The sequence below is a fragment of the Myiozetetes cayanensis genome, unplaced genomic scaffold (genome assembly GCF_022539395.1).
Source record: "Myiozetetes cayanensis isolate MyiCay16 unplaced genomic scaffold, myiCay2020 scf10, whole genome shotgun sequence".
NCBI lineage: Eukaryota > Metazoa > Chordata > Aves > Passeriformes > Tyrannidae > Myiozetetes > Myiozetetes cayanensis.
The window spans coordinates 30,937,754-30,955,165 of NW_026086605.1; the positions used below are offsets into that span (position 1 = coordinate 30,937,754).

Consider the following 17,412-nt stretch of genomic DNA (forward strand, 5'->3'; position numbering starts at 1 on the left):
TTCCTCCCTTCCTCCAGTTCAGAAAACTGAGGTTTTCTGTTTGCTGTTACCAGTGCAAGCCTAGAGGGGCACAGTAACAACAGGCCCAGGGCAAAAGTAGCTACCCCTGAGCTCTCTGATTTTACAGCATCCATCACCCACGGTTTAGACACTGGAGCAGAACTTAATGTAGTTCCAGGCTGAAGAAAACTACACTAAAACCTTTTCATTCTAGAAATGTTTTTAATTTCACTTACATATTTTAATAGCAAAAAAATAAAAAGGAAGATTTCTGTTCTAACATTTCACAATACATTAGTGTCCAAATCTGCATTTTTCTATTAAGGCAATCTGCATTAATTACACATCAACTCAGAATACTAGGACAGCATTTCCAAATATGTACAAACCACCATAAAATAACTATTAGTTTTATTACCATAGAAAAAAAAATCACAATACTAGTAAAAATGTAAACATTTGAAGCTAATGCCTTTAAAAATCACAAAAGGTACCATCTACCATTCCAAGACCAAGTAAACAGCTGAAAACATTAGCTAAATATAAGAAGTTACCACATTAAGTCTTTATTCAGTCAATATTTAAAAAGTTGTTCATGTTCTGTAAAATTCATATTCCAGTTTGGACTAGCAATTACTTTCAAGTTGTATTTCCTAAAAGAGGAGTTCAGGCTGACTCCTGTCTCTGTCCGACTTCAAGGCAGCAATTCCACCACTTAATTCTGCTTTTAAGCAGCGTTAACTCATTCCACCAGCCAACAAGCAGGTACAGTTTTCAGAGCAGGCCTGACATGTTCCTCACAGAAGTACCTCATCCCATGTGTAGTTCAGCAGATGCCACCAGTGTCTTCCCTGTGCTACACTGAGTCTCTTGAGCCATGTGTTCTGGGCTCAGGGTCTCTGAACAAATACCGTTTTTCCATGGAATTCCCTGTCAGGCAGCAGTGCTCCAGCTTGCCTGCACAAATGGGAACACGGGAATGGGATGCAAGGGCTGGGAGAAGCCACAGGTCTCCTGCTGTCCTCCAAGCCTTGTCCCAACAGGAGGCTGGCTAATGTCTCCTGTGCCTTTGTGAAGTAGTTCCTATTTCGGCATCATTTACATGTGTTATCAAATGACTTTTGGGTTCTGATATTTTGAGTCATGCAGTCAAAGCACCCTCATGATTAATTGCAGCTGATAAGATGGTGTAATGGTTACATTCTCTTTCACTGCCCAGCAGTAGCATTTCCCATATGGAACAGGCACCTTCTGCCTCTTGACTCCCCTCACTTCCCCTTGGAAGGACAAAAGCCAACAGTTCCCTAGCTCCATGTGCTGCCAAAAGATGGGATTCAGTGACCATCACCCTTCAAACCTCACAGCATGGGAGCTGAATCAGCACCAAATTTAAACCACCACTGTACCACACTGCCACAGACCTGGCTTCCTCCTCATAGAGTGCTGGGCACAAACAACTTACTGGTACTAATGCCTGTTTTGAATATTCATCCTCACTACAGTCAGGAAAACTTGTGAAAAAACACAAAGGGATAGTTCTAATTTCTGAAGAAGTCTATACAATGATAAGGGACCAGTACCAGTAGTAAAGTATTACAATTTGAAACTATATGGAAAAGACAAAAAACATCAACTTTCCTCACAGATGTATCCTCTAATTATATTCCTAAAATTGTGCTCCTCTTTTATTACTAATATTTATGTTCTACTGCATAGACAAAAGTTAAGTACAAATGTATTTCCTAAAACTGACTTTACTGTACAGCTAAGACCATTGTTGGCTGGTAGCCCACAGGTTTTATTAGTTAAACCATCTTGCTTAACAGAAAATGCAAAGGCAATATTGGCAATAAGAAGGAGGGAAAAACAGAAGGAAGACTAAGTCAGCAACAATAAATACTGAAACCTGAAGTCAACTGTTGCTTCATAATAGGGATCATATAATTCTGAAGCAGGATGAGCAGGGTAATTAATAGCCTAGTTTGTTTAGTGATGAGCACAGCACTATAATGAACTAGCCCACATGAGCCCAACTTAAGGAGAGATATAAAATATAAATAAACACAGCGTCATGGAGAACAGGTCTTGAGCAACAGGTTGCATTTCACTCTTCGATATAGTAAGCTTGGCTTGCAAAGACACCTGCACTGAAATGTTACCCACAAGAACCCTAAGTCACCTACTGAACATGTGAACATGTAATTTGCTTTAAAATATCAGTACTAGATCAAATTAATATGCTGAAGACAGAAAAATAATTTAAAAATACAGTATTAATAGGGATTCAGCAACAATTATAGCTGTTTTCCATTAAAAGCAACTCCATGGCCTGTCTTGTTTGCTTTTCCCCACCTCCTTATCCATGTCACTGATGTAATAAAAACTTATCACTCTCTCTACAAACCTTGCCTTCAATTTTAAAAATCAATGATCTGGAAGAAACTGTAAAAATCACTTGCAATAAATTTGCAAAGGACATGCAGACTGCTGGTGTAGTAAAGAACGAGGACAGGTCACTTACACAGAGCAATCTGGATCACTTCATAAGCAGTATTTTAATGTGGTAAAATACAGTGTGTATTTCTAAGAAAATATAAGGTAGGATAATAAGAGGATGATGTACCGCATTCTTGAGAAAGACTCCGAAGAAGCCTTGAGCCATAAAAGTCAGCATCCAAGGCAATGCTTCCACAAAAAAAGAGCATAATGCAATTTTTGAGGAAAGAGGAGAGGGAGATATTCATCAGAGTAAGAGGATCACGTTGTGTCTCTATACAGTCCTGATGGATCTCTATTGACATGTGGCATCTCATTCAGATGCCACCCTTAAAAATATTTCTATACACGAGAAGTACAGAGAAGAACGTGAAGATTAATTAGTCTTGGATAACATTCACTGCCACAAGAAAGTTAAGGAATTCAGTACGTCTCATCAGAGAAAAGGTTAAAAGGGACATAATCATGATTTACAGCTACACACAAGCAATTAGAAAAGCTGATACTACAGAGATCAATATAGGCAATCAAATGCATAAAAAGACCAAAATAACTTAAGGTGGAGCTAGAAATGCAAATAGAAAATCAAGTGAAAAATGTACCTGGGGTAATTAACTATTGCAACAGGAGGTATGACTGAATTCTCATCACTTGAAGACTTCAAATTAATATTAAATGCCTTGCTAAAATATGTATGTTCAGTTCAAAACAAAGCCACTGAATTTAATAGAGAAACTGCTCGTTGAAATTCAATGGCCTGTTGAATTTAAAAATAAATCCTCATTATGGTGCCTTCTTGCCTTATATATTTATGAGATTTATTTTTAAATATAACCACTAAATGGAAGAGGGTTACCAAGAAAAAGGTATTTTTTTCTTTCCGAGCACAGCAACATTGAAGACTAGATTTAAAGCTAAATAAGCTGCATTTTGGAAAATATGCTTTCTCCCCCTGTTTATTTTCCTATTCCTTGTTCAGAGTTGTACAGTCCACTTAGTCAACTGCCTGATTTACATAATCATGTAGTTATTCTTCAGTTTTTCTGTCCCTATTTATAAACCATTCACAAACCATCCACTTAAGTAACAGCATGATTTATTGTAAGAATGATTATGGTTGTTTCAGAGGGAAATGGAATGTGATTAAATGAAGAATGAACAAGGACATTCTAGAAACAAAGGGCTCTAATCCCGCGGAAGGATTTGTAAATGAAACCTGCCTCTCAAGCCCCATCCCAAATAGCCAATGAACTACTGGGGGAATTCAGCAGATACCTTTACAGCTATGCAGCCAAGAGCTCAGCAGAAGACAAAAGATAGATAAAATAAACCAACCAACCATGCCCACACTGCCTTCTGGAGAAATGGTAAAACTCCCAAAGCCATCCATGCTTTAGAAAAAAAAAAACAACTAATGAACTGTATGTATACAGTTGCTGATATGACCCTCTCAAGACAGATCAGAGTACCAAGGCTCTAGAGAGAGATCTGCAAGCAGACCTTTGCTCTTGGATGAGTTCCAGCATCTGCGATAAAGGTATAAGCCAAGGAAAGGGTTGGATATTTAAGCTGTGGATCCAGGAGAACACAGCTTTTCCGTATGCAATAGATGTTTTGCAGGTGCCACAGGAACCCTGACAACCCATGCTTCTTACAGAAACCGTGAACAGTCTGATGGAAGAATATCAGCGTTCAGTATTTTCACCTGAGGTATTTATTCCATGCTGTTGCAGAAAGGACAAGTGGTGAAAATCCCTGTTTGTTTACCAGTAATGTTGCCATGTTTACAAACCAGCTCCCTACCAGGAACAGCTGAGGGGCTCCACAAAGGAGAAGCGGTGCTACCGAGCCACACTGATCAGGAAAAACAACCATGAGATGAAATCCTGAGTGCTCATACACAGCACTGCTTTTAAACAGTGTTAGTCTGAAATAAGCAGCAGTGATGGATCATATCCTTGCTCACAGACAGATAACCCTGGCCCATTTGGAAAGCACATGAACCAGCAAGAACTTGGGAAATCCCACAGTAATTGATAGAACTGCTTCAGAAATTCATATAGAGTGCTCAGAACAGCACAGTAACTTTTCATGGTAGATTACCATATAAGCAGCTGTTCCCAAACAATGAGGGAGAGATAAGGATATTTTAGGTGGAGCCAAGTGTGGAGCCCAAGAAAATCAGCTTTGCAAGATCTGTGATGAATGTGTGTGAAATCCCACTTGAAGTAGTCTCAGGAGCTGTAGGTGGGCTAAGCTGGAGGACTGGTAGAAGGCACCGGTAAGACCTGTGCTGTGGGGATGCTGAAGTTACCCTGAACACTGCTGGTTCTTCAAGAGGAAAGTACCAAACCACTGTTTTCCTAAATAGCACCGTTACTCCAGATAGGGAGAATTCCCCCTGTTCTAGTGCAATTATTTAGATGTGAGTGCTAATGAGCACAGCTGAGACTGCAGCTATTGGTAATGCCCTGGCAAACAGAAAAACACTGTAGCCTCAATACATAAAAGCTATATGCTAAAATCTATTTTTACTGAAGAGTATTAGTAGAAGGCTGAGAAACTTTAAATTCCAAGGACTCTTCTAAGTTAATTATGTCATCTATGGCTGCAACCAAGACCTAGGATCTAGTAGTTCTGTGATGCCTTTCTGTCTAGGGGTTGGTACTGGTTTGGTTTCAGACCTGGTCTTGCTAACCAGAGAAATGGGATTCCCCTGACCAGCTAAACTGCTTTTTCTACAAGGACCAATTTTGCGAGGAGCAGCAACAGGTGTCTGCAGCTGCTGCATTTTCGTGGCCAATGCTGACTCAAGGGAAGAACTACTGGCAGATTTGTGGTCAAGCTTCCCCCAGTTTTCTTTGCCCAGTTGCTCTGTGTTCACCTGTGCTTTTGCACTGTATGGTGACTTATCAGAGGGTGGAGGTGGAGCTCTTCTTTTCTTTCCTCTGCTGTCATTAGGACTGGTAGTATCTCCTTTTGGGTCCAGAGGCAGGCTCTTCTGAACAGTCATCTCATGAGATCCATCAAAGAGTGAAGCCCATAGGGCAGATGCAGACTCTTTTCGCTGGCCAAGAAGGAACTCACCATCACTCTCCTCAATTTTCCTTTGTATGATATCAGCTAAGCCCTCAAGTTTCACTGGAGAATCAATGCCTGTAATTTTAAGGGATAGCAATTAACTCAGATTAAAGCACTACCAATGCTTTTACTACTACCTATTTTGTTATTAGTACTTAGAATACAAAACTGTATTAACAATGTCTTGTGAAATCTGGATTACTTTTAGGAGTATTAATGGATGAAAAGGAAAAGATTGCATATGCTTTCACAGAGAGAAGTGAGGGGACAGGAGGGAACTGTTTCTGTGACAACTGGCATTCAGGCAAGAGGGTGGGCACTGATATTTCTTTCCAAGTAAAAATAGAAAAAATAATGTACTGGGAAACCTGTACATACTAGATATTAAACACATTTTGTTGTGTAGTACTTTGAAAATTTCGTTTCACATGAAAAACTGATGAAAAAGTTTATGACTAAATATTATTGTGCTGCCAGCCTGCTGAAAATGGGACATCTTTACATATATAATTTTTCTCTATGTGGTTTAAGATTGCCTTGCTCCATTTCTTATTCTTCTTTCTGAGTTTTCTATGTATACTGAAGTAATACCAGCCTCAAACAGCAGCAGTATCTTCTGGGTTGCAGGCCATACATTAATGATTTTCAACACATGTTTAAACACAGAGTTTTACTTATAGAATCACTTGGCTACAACCTCCTTTCTTGTAAAGCTAGAGAGCAATAAGGTCTCTCCTGAGCCTCCTTTTCTCCAGGCTAAACACCCCCAGCTCCCTCAGCTGCTCCTCATCAGACTTGTGGTGCAGATCCTTCCCCAGCCCTGTTGCCCTTCTCTGGACACACTCCAGCCCCATCAGTGTCTTTCCTGTAGTGAGGGGCTCAAAACTGAACACAAGATTTGAGGCGTGGCCTCACCAGTGCCAAGTACAGGGGAATACAAATACTATAAATAAGCAGGGGGAAAAATGGTGTATTGAGAGTGAAGCAGTTTATGTTCTGCTCCTCACTGATGAACTGGTCTATCAGTGGAATTATGCTACCATGTTACCTTCGTAGAACTTCCATGTGGTTCATTTACTGCATTTCCGCCCTGCATTCATAGCTTAGATAAGACTCTCTCGACTGTTCAGTGCTCTGATGCACAGTAACTCGGTGACCCACACGGCATTTTGAGCATCTTCACAGCTGCCATCCCAAGCAGGAAGCAGTCAGGCATTCAGAGTTGCACAGGGTTTCTCAGTCAATACTGCACTGGATCCATTAAAACAAAGTGACCTACTTTTTCTGGTCTGTAAATATTATTTTTGTAATGAAACTATTAAAGTAATCCTGCTGCATACCATTTTGCTCTGCGAAAATACAAGTCTCAAATACACTCTAGACAGGTTTTTCAAGCATATTTTTCAGTATCATTATCAAAGACCAAATAATTAGGTAAGTTATGCTAGGTAAGCCTTTAAATAGCTTTAAGATCAGCAGATTAATTTCATACAATTGGTTTGCAGGCTGGACTATTTTACCTTTACATTTCCTGAGCTTTATACTACTCTTACCATGAATGTTTATTTCTAGTGACAGCTTTTCTGAGTGTGTTCAGGGCTCTCTAGTTACAGTTCAGATTGCAGAATTTTTAGCTCAAGGTATAAAAATGTATTCATTATTCGTGCTATTACAAATTCAGATTTAATATGAACTCCTTGGTATGCAATTATGTTGCTCTTTCATTGTCTGAATTGTCCTTGAAAAACTCAGTATTTCAACATCAACACCAGAAGCCATCTGAATACAGACAATGTTGTTTCTGTTACCCTGCAACTTGAAAAGGCAAATCCCACTTACTCATATCATGGTAGACGGAGGTCGCTTCCTTTGTCAAGAACAAAGGTGGTTTCCGTGGTGACATAATCTCAATTTTCATAAGTTCCTCACAACAATGTTTCCACTGGCCTGAGAGAGAAAAGAGAACAATGACTGGAACTTGAACACTTCAGCTTGGAAAAAAATGGAAGTTATTAGGTTGTGTTAGGAAACTATCTCCAAAGCAACACCAAACAGCAAGTACTTATTTTTGTTTAGCAGGAATGCTTAGGATGCATTTGTATTTTCACCTCTGTACTCATTATCTTAGCTCAAAGGTCATGAGTTACTGTAATTTAAGCATCCCAGCACTATTGTTACACTATGAAAGGTAATGGTCATAATTTGCCTGTAAAACTCCAAACAAAGTATTAAACCATCAGAAAAAAGAAAATACCACAAAAAAAAAAATTAAAGTTCAGGAAGCTTCATGAAGTTATCAGGGACAATCCAATATCCTGCAAGCTGGATGTTATACAGCTACGTTACAACGTTATGGCAAAGGAACATTCTGTCTTTAATAGAGGATAACTTGCCTTTTATCCGCTAGCAGACAAGGAAACCTCTTTTTCTATTAATAGATTTTGACCTTAAGGAAAACAAGACAGTAAAATTACTTTGTTCATACCAATCATTCCAAGTTTTCTGAGCACATTAATTTTAAGAGAATTTTAGAACCAGGGAAGAAAAAAGGCATTTAAATGCCAAGTGACCCATTTTTTTCTGAATCTAAGGAAAATGTCTGAAAAAATCCATGGGTATTCTATCTATAATGAATAAGAAGTAGTTCTTTTACCCCACTCTACAGATAATTTAAAGAGGATGCCCTAGTTTTTGCTTGGTGTGTTTCTTTAATTGATAGTGTCCTTTCTCATTGTAAATCAGAGCTAGAAATAACTAGAACTATAACTACAATACTGAGTTTCCACAACCTCAATTCACTTATTTTATTGGTGTTGTCTCTGACTAAAGACTGGTATTTCATTAATTGACCTGGTTCTGTTTCCTGGCCCGATAAAAATGACTATCAGGAATCTACCTTGTCAATGGCAGCACAACTGACAACCTCTACTCAGTAACTCTTATAAGTCAAACTACTAAAGCAGAGGAAAAAGACACAGGCAAATTAATCTGTGTAGTTCTTGTAATGAATATTTGGTGTTAAACAAGCAACACACTATACTACTTTAATAATGTTTCACAGCAATAAATGAGTTTCTTCTCTCATGTAAGATCAGTGTTGTTCCAGAAGTTTGCCAAAGCATCAGGGTGACAATTTAAAATCTGTTATAAAGCCTCAGGTCCAGTTTTTGCCAGGTTCAGGTAAGCAGCCTGTGTTTGCGTGACTGGACTGGAGTGTGGCTTGGTGAGCATATCTCTGTGTGACAAGGGGTACCAAAACCTTTGAATTACCAACAGAATCAAGTAATCCCTATTATAACAAATTGCAATTTAATTCATCCATAACACTGCTGAGCTAGGAAATCCCATGGACATGTGCCTAGTTGAAAGAACTGGCTGAATCCACATCACAACAAGGCCTCAGATGATTCCAGCATCCTCACCACTTCCCACTAAGGCTTCCATACTAAGGTTTCATACTTGCAGAATCTCACAAAAACAACACACCACCGGTAGGATGCCCAGGCAGAGGTGGACTCTTGCCACCAGAGTGAAGGAAGAGATGGTGAGAAATTAGCAGTCCCTAAAAAAAAATTATCTAGAAAACTGCCAAAAGTGACCAGGTCCTTTTGAGATTGATGAGCATATTCTGCCTCTGGTTTCCTGCAAAAAACCAGACTGAACACACGGACTTTGGTTTAGTCAAATATTTGCCTTTCAATGGCTTAGACCACCACCCAATATTATCCCAGAGAACATTTTTCTTCTTGTCGTGGCAAACAAAGGCTTATGAGGCAATTCCAATTCCAATTGCTCAAAGATCCCTTTGATGTTACATAACGCCCCACTCGGAGGGCACGCTGCCAGCACTGCCTGCTTACTTACTCAGATCATAAAAGTGCTGCCAGAAAGCCTCCATCCACTTGTGAAGTTCATCCCTACTGTCAGTAGCAAAGCGTTGCATCACAGCCTCTCCAGACACAGGGTTGATAACAGAGAAGTTATTAGTTCTCCTCCTGGAGTCCTTATCCACAGCTCGAATTCTGGTTTCCTAGGAACGACAAACTGTGGTAATGAGTTATTGCTTCAGCTCCACGCTGGCATCACCTTATGGCCAATGACAGCGTAAGGAAGGTATCATTTGGCTTTGTATCTAATCCAGATTAATTTCCAATTAAAATATAAAAATGAACTAATGTCATGAACTGATTATAAAAATGTTTTCTCACAAAACTATTCAAATGGCATAAAAAATGTGAAAAATAATGGAATGGAGTGCAGTTATTGCAGTTTAGTTCTGAATTACAGGACGTCCATTCTGTGTTTCCCCTCCCTCTGCCTTCACGAGCTCATCTCACACTGCTCCCTTTTCTCCACAGCAGTTTAGCAAATAACCTAAAATAACAGCAAGCAGCTCCTTTTCTCCAGATGATTCAGGTGGACAACCACGTTGTTACAGCTACTACTTAGGTCTCCTACTGCATATCTGTGGGATGCTGTTTACCCATTTCTAAACTTCTATCCATTTTATGTTCCTTTTAGTGAATTAGAACATCCAGGGCTAAAACAAGTGACAGGAAACTGAAAAAGAAACTTACTTAGTCCACTTCAAAATAGACATTTGAGTTTGACTTTAATTAGGGAGAGCTACATAGAAAAAATTAATTTGTATAAAGAAGTACATTGACAAGTGTATAAATTTCTTCAGCTAGAGTTAGAAAGGCTCTCAGATTACACAACGCTGTTACAGCTAAGGTTTTTTCCATTCTGTTCAGGGACGCAGTTCAATTGATTTTTACCATCCAGACTAGATCCAGTGGTATTTTCAGAGTATCCAGTTTCTTTGTTATGGTATTACTACAATTTTTTAAAAAAGGTACTTATCCCCAGCTGAGTGATTTTTTTTTGGTGTAAAATGCTGAAAGACTTTTGAAAAAGTCTGATAAAAAACAGAACTAAAAAAATTCCAGAATGTAACTTGTCAACATTGCTGCTCATCACAAACATGAGGAGCAAATTAAAGTAATTAACATCACTTTATTTACAAAAGTAAAGCAGAAAAACAGGGAATATCTTTGCACATACAATCCAACCTGACTGACCAAGCAATGGCCCATTACAACAAGGCTCTTTAGAGGAGTTTTGGCAAACCCAGGACAGCAATGAAATGAGTTTTGGTGCCAGGGCACTCCTGCCTGGAGCCTGGCAGGACACAAGGACACTTAATGCACACTAAGACCATGCAGTGCCCTCCTGCCACATAAGGCTATCCCTGGCATGGAGAGGGCCCCAGGATTTGAGGGGAGCCAACAACCACGGCCACGGTTGTGTTCGAACATCTCCTGTCTGGATGGGTAGTGATTTTGACCAAAAAGGTGGCTTCGGGGCATTCCTCAAAATACAGTGGGGGCAGAACAGCCAGTTCCCTTTTACACAACTCAACCAGATGTCAAACATCTGCTAAAGATGTTAAACATATACCTACAGAAATTAAGTTTACGCATGGGATCCCATGGGGATAAGCCTAGTTCCGATACTCAGAAAAACAAAAATTATTCTACAGAACATTCCCCAGATTTTAAATGCATTACTGAAGTAACCATTTGAAATACCAACAGCTGCTTGTAGCGTATCTGATGGATATGCTCATTTAAATTCTTCTGTCTAAAAATAGGAGATGAAGTAATTCATCCATAAGTGCTCTATATCCCATTAACTCAGGTAACCATAGATACCAGCAAAAAAATGAAATCAAATAGATTAACATTTGACAGGTAAGAACTTCAAGCATACCACACACACAAGTTTATTTAATGATGTTTGCTGCAGGTTTTATCCTTCAACTGTGGTATTATTCAAAGGAGATAAATCCTCAAGCAACAATCTATATCTGATGCTTGAATATTTCAGGAGTGATACAAGATGCCATTACAGTAATGGGCTGATGAATTTACCAAGCTTGGGTGAATTACACTACATACCCAGTTCCACTTAATAACAACCCCACCGCAAAAAACAACCACAAGCTATTAAACAAACAAACACACCCACCCTACCCCTAAACAACAACAAAAAGTGTTTTAAGTTACTATGTTCTAATAATGATCAATCTCTCCCAGTCTTATAAGACAATTGAACCAACTCTGCTATAGCAATTGTAAAGACCAGAAGAATCAGTGGTTCAGAACAGGAAAAACAGCTGAATCTTGAACTCAAGTGACTCTTCTGGGAAAGCTGAAGACAGTTTTATGTTCTATATGCAAAAGATTATTCCTGTGAAGATGAGGAAAGACTTAAAGGGGAAATATGATTTTTGTAAATAAGAACTTTCCTTCATACTTTTCCCCCCAAATAAAAAAAAAATCTCTTTACCTGATAATATCTCTCTACAAAACTCATGTTTTAAGCTACAAAGAAAACAAAAACAAGCAGAGAGAGAGAGAGAGAGAAAACTTTTTTATTGCTGAGGTGCAACACTTTCCTGCTAAGCCAGTCCTGACACAGTAAGAAGCACTGATTATAAAGACCATTTGAGGACATCAAAACAAATTACAGTTCTTGAGAAAAATACTGAATAACCTAAGACCCAGTTCTGTGTGTCTATTTTAAGATTAAACAAATCAAATCACATCTAACAAAATTTCTTCACGTTTTTAGTACCAAAAAAAAAAAAAACAACAACAACAAACAAAACCAGCCAAGAAATAAAGTACAACAATGGAAACCCAATATAACCTATGCATGCATTGGTTCCTGCTGTAATGTTAATAATTTCTATTTGTTTGGGGTAAGTGGGGAACTATTGTTAAATTTAAAATTATGTCTTTCAAACACATTTATGCACAAGACCAAATTTATTAAATTTATGAACAGAACACAATATATTATGTATTTCAAACACTGAGCAACTATGTGAACTGCTGGCACATGTACCAGTTTGCTAAGCTATCAGGTGTAGGCAAAGCCCCTTATATTTTTCATTTCAAACTAAAGAAAATTAGAAAAAAATCAGGAACTGGCCCAAAAGGAATATTTCTTCAAATTGGATTCCAGTAAATTTTCTTTGCTACAGAAAATATAATTTTTCTTTTCCTACTTAGTTGTGCAATATAATATGTTATAATCACATTTAGCTGGAACAATAACAGTAGCACTTGCATAATAGGAACTGCAGAAGCATTCTTGCTCAACAGCAGTAGCAGTGAAGTCATCTGAAGTTGAAGTAATGACTTTGCTGGTCTTAATGGCTTCTTCAAGTCTCCATTCAAAGGGAATGTGAAATAAGGCTATCAGTGTGAATATTTTCCAGAGAGTTTCTCATAAATCCAGATGATTTCATTACTTTTCAGAAAGTATCTTTCAATTACATGTAAAGGATCAGCTTCACATTACAAATGAAAATGCCACATATGCAACCAGAAGAGATTTTAGTTAGAACATCTACAGTTGGTGTTCAATCTCAACTCTCATTTTGAAATTGCTGTTTCTATAACAACATGAAGCAGACAAGCCCTTATGATTAGTCTGCTTTCATTTAATCCATAAGAGAAATTTCATAACAAAGGAATCAAAAAATATCTGCAGGCATTAAGTTATTTTCAAGAGAAACTGTTTAAGTAGTAAAGTATCCAAATATGTGTTCAATTGCGATGTCTTTTTTTCTAGTTTTATTTTAAATTGAAGAAAGATTCACAGACAGTGAATAGCAGCCTGACACTTGTAAAATGGTATAAGATACATGATTTATGTACCTTCTACATGTTAGCTTTAAGGATACTCTGCAAACTATAGTATCTCAGAAAAGGCTTATTAAGCTGGATTTTAGGTTCTAAGTGTATTGGTAGCTTAGAGGAGCAAAATATCTTAGCACATATGGTTATTTTAAAAGGAATAGCAAAACTAGGATATAGACTCAAAAAGAGACCTCCAAGGAAAAATATGAGACAGTCTGATAGATAATTTTAAAAAATATTCCTGTCACAATTTGGAACATGGATTTAGTCATTCTATAATTTTCTCAAGTTTGCCATTTCTTAACTGATATTGTGAACAGCTGGAAAACAGAATTTTGGCAGAGGCTGACTAATGCTATTAGAAGTGACTGAAGAGGTAAGCAAGTAAACCTGCTTAAATAGATATCACAATCTAAATATTTATTTTACCTAAATGTATGAACAGTTGGAAGAAAATATGGTTCTGTTATAAGATACAGCACTATGAAAAAGGTATTTTCATTTAAGGAATCAATTTAAATCTCAGCTTGTTAAAAAATAAGTCCTAACACAAACAGGTCACCTTGTTATACCCCATTTAAACATTTGGGTTATATACCAGTCTCACTCTGGGTGAGAATGTAGCCAGCCTTTCCAGACACATTAAAGCCACCAAAAGCTGATATTGCTGTTGTAAGAAGCAGCCCTTTGTTACTCCATGTCCCTACGTGTTCCCAATCACAGCTGAGCCCCTTCCTTGTACCACACCAGCATTTGGGAAGCCATGTAGTGAACTGGGTAAGAGAACTTATTAAAGGGAACCACAGCCAAAGCCAAGGTTCCCTGTGCCCCCTAAATGAACTAACTTTAAACCACATCAGTTCCCTTGTCCAATTCATCAGTCAGCTGCCCCAGTGCCTGCCCTGGCACAGAGCAGCACAGCAGCTGAACAAGCGGCTGGACGGCAGGAATGCTTCCCTCGGAATTAGTGCTGGCACCAGCGCTCGCAGCAGCACGGCAGCGGAATCCAGATCGACCTGTGCTTAACACGGTTTCCAAACATGTCTGCTTAGTTATGTAAGGTGAACCCAGCCATGTCGATTGCAAACAACATTAAATTCCTCTGCCCATCCTTATGGGAAATTAACCCTTGATGACTGCACCAGAACCAGTCTTTGAGAGCATCTGTTCCCTCTAATGCTCACCATTCTAGAAGGTCCTTCCAATAACATTCCTAAATTGAACATTTAAATATTACTTCAAATTAAATACTTTCTGCTTCTTTAGCCAAGTACTAAGTAACACTTAAAAGTTAAAGTGTTAAAATGTGAAGTTAAGTTTTAAACTCAGCCTTTCCAATCAGGGTTTATAAAAACAGCAATAATGTCATCCTGAAGAACAGAACTTCCAAAGTTATTGCGCCCTGAACAAAACCAGTATTAAGAAAAGCAGCTTATTTTAAGGCACTAAAATATTTTGAACAATTTTCCAGCTCTCCTTCTAATTAAGCCTGTGGCCAAATAACACACCACAACAGAAAAGCTTTTGTTAAAATTCCAGCTTGCTGAGGACAAAAGTCTACCAGAGCATTGCTAGGGGACTGCAAGCAGGGTTGTCTTACAGAACTGTCATATAAGAAGTTATTACTTTTCCTAAAGAAAAACATCCTCCTTTTTGCCTCTATGCTAACCAGTCTAATGCAACTGAATGAACTTACATCCACAGCTAAGAAATGTATCGTCCCTGATAAAAAATTCAGTGACTGCAAATTTCACTGAAGCACATCCCACCCACGTGCTACCTATAAAGCATTCTGCATACAAGCAGTTTAGAGCCCAAATGACTGTATATACATCTTAAACCAAAAAGAACCTCCACCAAAATGAGGAAAAAAAAAAAAAAAGAAAAATTCCATACAACCAATATTACCTTGTTGATGGAAACTGTCAATGCTGGCTCCAGCTTGGCCTCAATTTCTTCTGGTGAGTAATAACAAAAGAGTTTGCCACCTCTTAGTACGCAATACAGCCTCCGCCAGCTTGTTAGATCTCCTACTGTTTGCTGAAGGGAAGAAGTCATCAGAAATTGCCAAACAAACACCAAAGAAGACCATATTACAAGGTATACACATATCAGACCTGATGATCAGGATTTAGCCAGACCAAATTAGTTCCTGAAACAAAGACTCTCTGTTGCAGAACACTTCAGTCACTGATTTGTGAAACGTTAGCAGTACTTTAAATGTCTTCTGGTGTTTTACAGTTTTTGGAGATTTACTGCCATGTGACACTAACATTACAGAGTCTGCTGGTTCACTCAGAATGAAATCTAGATCTGGTGTCCATTGTAAGAAAGAAACCACCTTTAATAAGACAAATAAAAAGAGTATTTCACTTTGGAAATACACAGTACATTCAACAAACGTTAAGCAAAGACATTTGTCTAGAATTTCCACTTTTTCAAATGAATTTTCTGAATGGTTTTCACAAATGCATTACAGTTTCACAACCAGTTTAAAGCCTGTAACTCAGCACTCCTGATAATGACCCAGACCCTCTGGCCCTCCGCTATCACCTTCTCGAATGCCTTGTGCAACGAACCAGAAGAGAGACGTGAAGTGAGTTCACATGAATCATTTCTGAAGGGACGAGTTTAAATACGGCTCAGTTCCCCAGCCCGACTCACCATGCTGTGATATGAACTCTTGTGCCAGCAGAGAGGTGTGCACAAGGATGAGAGCTGCAGGATTATTAGAACTGCTGCCATCAAGTACCAGCCTAAACCAATCCTGAAACAACAATTATACTTGATCTTTGCCTAACAGCCTAAATCATTTTATTGATAAGCACACCGAAGAAACATTTACTTCTCCATGCTTACCCACTGAAGGCACTGTTTGTGAAAGCAGCTGTGAGAGTTTTCTTGCTCTAGGTAGAATGGGTGGAAAACAACAGTTCTCAATAAACCACTCCAGGTAAAAGCAAATGTTTTAACAATCGACTCTCAGTGACAGCTATTAACAGAAGAGGATGTAAACACAAGCAAGGTCATCTTACCTGCTGATTTAGAAATCCTGCCATCATATCCCTAGTCATGCAGGAGGGCTGAGCAACTAAACGGCAACACATGTTTCCATACAGGGGGAGCCAAAAAGAGGATTCCTCTGGGGGAAAAAAACACAGGAAAAAGATAGGCAAACACTGAGTTCTGAATACTGTCCCTAAATATATAGTTTCGTTTACTACATCCACTTTTACATTAAGATTATTAATCTAAATAAGCATTTTCTCATATTTTAAGAAGAGATTTCATCCTGTAGTATTCGACTAAAACTGATGTTTACTTCCTCAGTAAGATTTTTTAATTTAAAAAAAATAAATTCCAAACAAACTTCAAGCAAAAATGGGAATATTGTTCTTCAAGAACAAGTTGTTGTTACATAAAATATAGCTCTAAATCTCATTTCACAGCTAGAAACATTTTGAAAGATAAGTACCCTGGCCCTCTCATCCGGTAGGATCCCAGAGCGTGTCCCATTGTGGCCCACAGCTACATTTACACTTGAGCACTTTGCTTCAGATTGTTACGGCTTAGAATTTGTATCTAGTTCTGTCTTTAGCACTAGAAGAGCATTTAGGATTCCAAGGAGTTTCTAGTGAATTGGAATATCCCTCCTTGCTCTGCTCCTCTCCACTATGTCATAGGCTCTCTCTCTGTAATTAGAAGTAGGTAATGCAATGTTCCATTAATGTGACTCTGTCTCTGGTCATGGTTTAGAAATGCTTGTAATGAACCAAAATATCCAGGTATGTCCTTTCTCACCAGACTGAATTACATAAACTAATGACAGAAAAAGGAACTTGAATAAGAGAGAGTACAAAGTACCAATAAAGAAATGCTTACAAATATCAAAGATACGCAGAATTATTCATCCAACCTTTCAAGAAACAAATGCCCCATAAATCTTTAAATCTGCACATATTCAGAATTACTGAAATGTAAAGTGGGAAATTCCCTCTGAGGTCAAGTTTACCCAAGTAAAAGAAAGTTCCCCGAAGTAACAGTGAAAGTCCCATGCCTTAAGCTAACAGTTAGAGGGTGGATTACGGCAGAGTCTATCCTTGCAGAAAACAACGGAGAAAGT

The 17,412-nt window shown here is 38.4% G+C and overlaps 1 protein-coding gene across 7 annotated transcripts in view; it reads right to left on the minus strand.

Moving 5' to 3' along the window:
- Window positions 1-202: 202 nt before the first annotated feature.
- RTKN2 (rhotekin 2) overlaps window positions 203-17,412 on the minus strand; it is a 139,081-nt gene continuing 121,871 nt past the window's right edge. For all 7 annotated transcript variants that reach the window (XM_050340769.1, XM_050340764.1, XM_050340772.1 and 4 more), the window contains 5 exons: window positions 16,325-16,431; window positions 15,198-15,329; window positions 9,442-9,607; window positions 7,417-7,524; window positions 203-5,652 (listed from right to left, as the gene is read on the minus strand). In XM_050340769.1, coding sequence (XP_050196726.1) covers window positions 5,099-5,652; window positions 7,417-7,524; window positions 9,442-9,607; window positions 15,198-15,329; window positions 16,325-16,431 — 1,067 coding nt within the window. In that variant the 3' untranslated portion in view covers window positions 203-5,098. The remainder of the gene's footprint in view (window positions 5,653-7,416; window positions 7,525-9,441; window positions 9,608-15,197; window positions 15,330-16,324; window positions 16,432-17,412) is intronic.